Below are 7,425 nucleotides of genomic sequence, written 5' to 3'. Positions count from 1 at the left end.
CAAAAAATATTTTTTTCCTGGCATACTTGTGAAAAAGTCAAATTACTGTGACTTTTCTTCCCGTGATTGTCTTCAAGAAATTTTTTCTCTGTAAAACTACAGCATACGGCCAAAATAATTAACCTTTTACTCCATCTTCACTCAGATCTTAATAATAATTGCAATTTCCGTTTGATTCTGATTAAAATAAATTTATATTACCGAAGAAAATAAACAATATTATTGATCAAAGGAATTTCTGGTTTTATTTTGAAGAAATTGTTTTGGTTTCAGCTTGACGGTCGTGTAAAAATTGTTGTCAAATGACACACATACAATCGCAAAAAGAATTCGGTCTGTTTTCATGTTCCTTTTTAACACCAAAAATTCGATTTTTTTGAAGCGATTCAAAATTATATTATATAAAATAATAATAATTATATAAAATATTTTTTTCCTGGCTAGCACAGTTGTTTTGTGAAAAAGAGTATACAAATTGTTTATTCGACCAAAAAAAAAGCTTTCTGCATCATTTGTTTTAATTTTTCAGGCCGAAAAACTATATAAAAATGCGTTTGAAAATGTTCACTTTTGTACTTTTTCACTTTTTGAGCCAATGTAGTTAAGCTTCAACTAATGTCGTTTTCTTTCACTCCAATGAGAGTACCCTTTTAGTACTTATTTTTGCACTTTTGAAGGTTTTGTGTTCTTTGACGCCACAAAAATGTAAAAAAAAAATTACTCCGGAGTAATTTTAGTACTACGGAGTACCCCGGATTTACTTGCACTCACACTTATGAATTTGAAGTTTGACATTTTAAAATTTTGTTTGAAAAGTGAAAAATGTGAAAAGTTTTTCTTCCAAACTCTTTTGTTTTTAACAAAAACAACCATTATGAATATATTTTCTATTGTATTATATTCCATCAGATATATTTCTTCCATTTTTTCCTTAATTCTTCACTTTTTCCAAAATGAAATTGAAAACCGAATAAAAAAATTTTTCAGCCAGTAATCTTCATCAATAAAAAAAAATCCTGTGCCATACAACAAAAAAAATCCCATATTTTTTTCTGCGTTGATGGGATATTCTTATTTTACAATTATAAACTCAAACTAAGGGTGTGTGTCAATTAGGCTGAAAAAACGGATCAGAAGCATAATGAAAAATAGTAAAAGTAAAACTAAGTCCGCTTCTACACGAAGACGCAAAGCGCGAGAAGCACATAAGGGAGAAAGAAAATTCCAAAAAAAGGGAAGGAAGATTTTTTACTGTGAGTCTCCGTCTCCGACAAAAAATTTTGCGACTCTTTTTGACGTTTCTCTTTGATCTCCCTTCAAGCAAACAGGTCCGACCTCGGTCCGAATCCGCTCCGCCTGGGGCGACTTCGGATCAGAAACTGGTCCGAAGGCGGCTCAAATTAGTATGGAAATTATAATCACCGCGAAGTCGATTGCATATGTATTGGTGTGGTGAAAATCTCCATTCCAAGAAAACGGAGCCGAAGGCGGACCTGAGCCGGAGCAGCGAAAACCTACCAGAAAGAGGAATAAGAAAGGGATGACATTTCGCATTTGCGACCAAAAAAAGAACAAGATTTATTTTTTTTTTCACTGAAACTGTTTTATTTTTTATTTTATTTTAGCAAACGAAATTTTCACAATAAATACAATATAAAATACAATACATTTTTTTCATTTTATTTCATTTGATGCTGCTGCTGTTGTTGGTGTTTTTTTAGTTACCCAATCGCATGTTTCACCTTCTAGATTTTTCTTCATCATTAGAGATTACATCTACAACACAAGAGGAAACAACATTTTAACCCAAACACTTTGAGCGATATATAAAACATACCTTTTTTGTTTTCCATATTGTTTATAATTTAATAAAATTGTTTATAATTAATAAACTAAAATTATACAAACAACGACACGAGACACGACGCGACCAAACACTTCAACAAAAAATAACAAAATGACGCTTTGGCTCTTGTTGGCCTTGTCTTTCTTTTCCTTTTCTCATTTTTCACCACGATTCTCGTTTGACTTTGTGTTCATACACAAAAAGTTGCAAGTGTGTGAGTGCAAGCCCGATTTTCGCGGTCTGAGGTCGGAGTTTCTTTGTTGAACTCAGTTTTCTTGCTTGAAGGGCTTCCCTTCAAGCAAACAAGTCCGACCTCGGTCCGGATCCGCTCCGCCTGCTGCGGAGCCTAGTCCCAATACGGATCAGAAACTGGTCCGAAGGCGGCTCAAATTAGTATGGAAATTATAATCACCGCGAAGTCGATTGCATATGTATTGGTGTGGTGAAAATCTCCATTCCGAGAAATTGGAGACGAAGTCGGACCCGAGTCGGAGCAGCGAAAACCAACTAGAAAGAGGGACAAAAAAGGGATGACGTTTCGCATTTGCGACCAAAAAAGAACAAGATTTATTTTTTTTTTTTGTTCACTGAAACAGTTTTTTTTAAATTTAATTTTGGCAAACGAAATTTTCACAATATATACAATATAAAATACAATACATTTTTTTCATTTTATTTTATTTGTTGTTGCTGCTGTTGTTGGTGTTTCTTTAGATGCCCAATCGCATGTTTCACCTTCTGCCTTTTTCTTCATCATTAGAGATTACATATACAACACAAACAGAAACACATCACTTTAATCCAAACACTTTGAGCGATATATACAACATACCTTTTTTTGTTTCCATATTGTTAATAGTTTGATATAATTGTTTATAATTATACTTATATTTTATTAACAACGACACGACACACGACGCGACTAAACACTTCAACAAAAAATAACAAAATGACGCTTTTGCTCTTCCCTTCAAGCAAGAAAACTGAGTTCAACAAAGAAACTCCGACCTCAGACCGCGAAAATCGGGCTTGCACTCACACACTTGCAACTTTTTGTGTATGAACACAAAGTCGAACGAGAATCGTGGTGAAAAATGAGAAAAGGAAAAGAAAGACAAGGCCAACAAGAGCCAAAGCGTCATTTTGTTATTTTTTGTTGAAGTGTTTGGTCGCGTCGTGTCTCGTGTCGTTGTTTGTATAATGTTAGTTTATTAATTATAAACAATTTTATTAAATTATAAACAATATGGAAAACAAAAAAGGTATGTTTTATATATCGCTCAAAGTGTTTTATATATCGCTCAAAGTGTTGTTTCTTCTTGTGTTGTAGATGTAATATCTAATGATGAAGAAAATTCTAGAAGGTGAAACATGCGATTGGGTATCTAAAAAAACACCAACAACAGCAGCAGCATCAAATGAAATAAAATGAAAAAAAAATGTATTGTATTTTATATTGTATTTATTGTGAAAATTTCGTTTGCCAAAATAAAATAAAAAATAAAACAGTTTCAGTGAAAAAAAAATAAATCTTGTTCTTTTTTTGGTCGCAAATGCGAAATGTCATCCCTTTCTTATTCCTCTTTCTGGTAGGTTTTCGCTGCTCCGGCTCAGGTCCGCCTTCGGCTCCGTTTTCTCGGAATGGAGATTTTCACCACACCAATACATATGCAATCGACTTCGCGGTGATTATAATTTCCATACTAATTTGAGCCGCCTTCGGACCAGTTTCTGATCCGAAGTCGGACTCAGCTCCGCCTCAGGCGGAGCGGATTCGGACCGAGGTCGGACCTGTTTGCTTGAAGGGTTGTTGGCTATGTCTGTCTACTTTTTTTTCCTTTTCTCAGTTTTCACCACGATTCTCTTAGACTTTGTGTTCATACACAAAAAGTTGCAAGTGTGTGAGTGCAACCCCGCTTTTCTCGGTCGGAGGTCGGACTGTCTTTTCTGGACTCCGTTTTCTTGCTTGAAGGGTTGTTGTTTTTTTTTTTGCTGTTCTGCTTTATTTCGTCGGTCGCGTAGTCTGCTTCGTCGGTTGTGTATTATTTGCGTGTATAGTAACGTTTTTAAATTTATTCAAAAGTTTTCACTGGAGTTGTTTTTTAGTATATATTTTGGTGTTTTTTTTTTTTGGAATTAAAATACATAGTCTGCTTCTACACGAAGACGTAGACGCACAAGATGCACATAAGAGCAAAGGAGAAATCGATCTTTCTCTCTCCCTTACTAATAATATTAATTTTTTTTTCAATTCATAAAATTTTTCCCTAGGCATGTTGTCACTATTTTTTCAAGGAAATTATCCATTTTTGCCTTGTCACACACACAATTACATAAAAAAAAAAATACTCTCATTATGTTCTTTCACTTCAGAAAAAGGAGTAAAAATTTAGAGTACTCCTTAATAGAGTGAAAGAAAACGACATAAGACTTATTTTCTCACTATTTAATTCTATAGAAGTTTTTGCAATTGTGTTAAAGCATGATTTTAAAGGGTTTTTGAATTTGAATTAGACTTTGGTTTTAATTCTATCACACACCAAAATGGGTCGAATGACAGCGATGGATTTATTTTTGACAGTTTTTTTCCACGCTATCCTACACTATAAAAGTGATATACACCCATTCCTGAATTTCTTATTCTTTGGCAACGATAAACACGTAAAAGTCCAATAAATAGTGTGTTTTCTAATTTGACTTAATATTTTAAGGCGGCTTTTTAAACATATTTTAATTTTTAAACTTCTGATGCATTATAAGAGTTATTTGTTGTGAAAATAAAATAAGATCAAAACATTTTAAACAAAGTCATTTCATTTGTATAGAAAAAAAAATTTAAGTAAATTGTGTATATTCAATTTTGTTGCGATTCGTAATCACAACCATTCATCCACACTAAAGTATAAATCATCTGAAATGTCGTTACCCGAAGAAGATAATATTGAAGACATTGAATTCGAGGAAGATGAAGCAGCTGCACTCGAAAATCAACCTACGCCAGAAGAACCAGCCGAAGATCCCTTTTACGGTTTTGAAGAAGTAGAGCCCATTTATGAGGGCAAAGATATGAATGGTGTTTTCACTATTTGGGAAGCCAGAAACACGGAAACTGGCTTCGATCCAGTTCCAGCATTAAAAAGGTAAATTGCAAATCATTTTGAAATACAAACTGACTTGTTAAGCCATGTTTAAAATATTGTCTAATTAAAGACTTGCAGAAATTTTTGAGACAGAAACCGAAATTTATATGCGCAAAGATCTTGATCCCTTCGATGAACGTCATCCATATCGAACGGATCCCAAATGTCAATTTGGATTTCTACTTAAGCAGTTGTTTCGAAAGGATCATTTTATGAACAAGGTAAAAGTTTTTGTACGATAAATTATATTGCTAAATATCTCATGTTAAGAATTAATCGGCCCTATCGAGATTTTAGGTATCGAGGTAGGTCGGACAGAAAATTTGTACAATTTCATAAGAATCGGAGAGTTTTTACAAGTCGGAAAGACTCCTCAAAGCATAATTCGTATGAAATACCCATACCCACCCCTTCAGGCCGATTTTGTGGGCTCAATGATCACTATTATAATTTTGATATTTCCATTTGTCTTAACATACATATACCCATTTTTTTCCAAGATTTGGTTTACCCCGATTTTCGGCTTATATTTTAACATTACAAACTAGGGATTTGCGGATGCAGATGCAGATGCGGATGCAGATTTTTTTTGAAAGTTAACATCTGCAGATACGGATGCGGATGTTTAAAATCTTAAATAAAAAATTAATATAAATAAATTAAAATAATGATACAGTTCCAAACAACATTTTCATTATTTGTATTTAATGAGATAAATTAAAAAGAGGTGCAAACTTAATAAAAAGTAATACCGCCACCTTCTCTGCATCAAGGCGGTAACACAGAGATTTGTTAAGCCCGCGCTCCTTAATAACTCAATAACACTGCCTTGTGGAGTGGGTAGAAATTGTCGTTAAAGTCTTCAATGGCAGTAGCTCTTTTTTTACCGGAAAGATAGATCTCTTTTATAAGCCTGTTTTCAACCGAAATTTGATGTGAAAATAAAATAAGATCAAAACATTTTAAACAAAGTCATTTCATTTGTATAGAAAAAAAAATTTAAGTAAATTGTGTATATTCAATTTTGTTGCGATTCGTAATCACAACCATTCATCCACACTAAAGTATAAATCATCTGAAATGTCGTTACCCGAAGAAGATAATATTGAAGACATTGAATTCGAGGAAGATGAAGCAGCTGCACTCGAAATTGCAAATCATTTTGAAATACAAACTGACTTGTTAAGCCATGTTTAAAATATTGTCTAATTAAAGACTTGCAGAAATTTTTGAGACAGAAACCGAAATTTATATGCGCAAAGATCTTGATCCCTTCGATGAACGTCATCCATATCGAACGGATCCCAAATGTCAATTTGGATTTCTACTTAAGCAGTTGTTTCGAAAGGATCATTTTATGAACAAGGTAAAAGTTTTTGTACGATAAATTATATTGCTAAATATCTCATGTTAAGAATTAATCGGCCCTATCGAGATTTTAGGTATCGAGGTAGGTCGGAGAGAAAATTTGTACAATTTCATAAGAATCGGAGAGTTTTTACAAGTCGGAAAGACTCCTCAAAGCATAATTCGTATGAAATACCCATACCCACCCCTTCAGGCCGATTTTGTGGGCTCAATGATCACTATTATAATTTTGATATTTCCATTTGTCTTAACATACATATACCCATTTTTTTCCAAGATTTGGTTTACCCCGATTTTCGGCTTATATTTTAACATTACAAACTAGGGATTTGCGGATGCAGATGCAGATGCGGATGCAGATTTTTTTTGAAAGTTAACATCTGCAGATACGGATGCGGATGTTTAAAATCTTAAATAAAAAATTAATATAAATAAATTAAAATAATGATACAGTTCCAAACAACATTTTCATTATTTGTATTTAATGAGATAAATTAAAAAGAGGTGCAAACTTAATAAAAAGTAATACCGCCACCTTCTCTGCATCAAGGCGGTAACACAGAGATTTGTTAAGCCCGCGCTACTTAATAACTCAATAACACTGCCTTGTGGAGTGGGTAGAAATTGTCGTTAAAGTCTTCAATGGCAGTAGCTCTTTTTTTTACCGGAAAGAAAGATCTCTTTTATAAGCCTGTTTTCAACCGAAATTTGATAATTTCGCAAATAAAGTTCGATAATTGTATTGTGAATAAGTCTGTGCTTGGTGATTTTTGGTTAAAATAAGCAAAAATGGAGCTATTAAATAAAACGGAACCAACCTCTTTTCCAAGATGGTGGTTGCTCCCGACGTCTTATCATCTCAACAAATTTACTTTTATGATGAGGACATACACCCGAACACATTCCATGAAAAAAATTTTGTCCCGCGAAAAATGCGATTTCATGACCATATTTTGACTAATTTCCCTGGGTTATTAATAAAATTTAAAGTTTAAAATCTCAAAAATAAACAACAAACAATTACATTTTATTGCTTTGTCGTCTAAAGGGCGTTTTGATTCTGTTTCAAAA

At 33.4% G+C, this 7,425-nt stretch overlaps 1 protein-coding gene across 4 annotated transcripts in view; it reads left to right on the top strand.

Annotated features, from left to right (window-relative positions):
• Positions 1-3,991: 3,991 nt before the first annotated feature.
• Positions 3,992-7,425, top strand: part of LOC129906884 (protein mahjong) — a 254,365-nt gene continuing 250,931 nt past the window's right edge. For 2 of the 4 annotated variants that reach the window (XM_055982850.1, XM_055982847.1), the window contains exons 1-2: positions 3,992-4,986; positions 5,057-6,352. In XM_055982850.1, the coding sequence (XP_055838825.1) occupies positions 6,239-6,352 (114 nt within the window). In that variant the 5' untranslated portion in view covers positions 3,992-4,986; positions 5,057-6,238. Of the gene's footprint in view, positions 4,987-5,056; positions 6,353-7,425 lie in introns of those variants that run through there. The other 2 variants (XM_055982849.1, XM_055982848.1) reach the window with 2 other exon arrangements.

The sequence above is a fragment of the Episyrphus balteatus genome, chromosome 1 (assembly GCF_945859705.1).
Source record: "Episyrphus balteatus chromosome 1, idEpiBalt1.1, whole genome shotgun sequence".
NCBI classification, from domain to species: domain Eukaryota; kingdom Metazoa; phylum Arthropoda; class Insecta; order Diptera; family Syrphidae; genus Episyrphus; species Episyrphus balteatus.
Note: the sequence above shows the minus strand (reverse complement) of the source record. Positions and strands in the feature narration are given on the sequence as shown.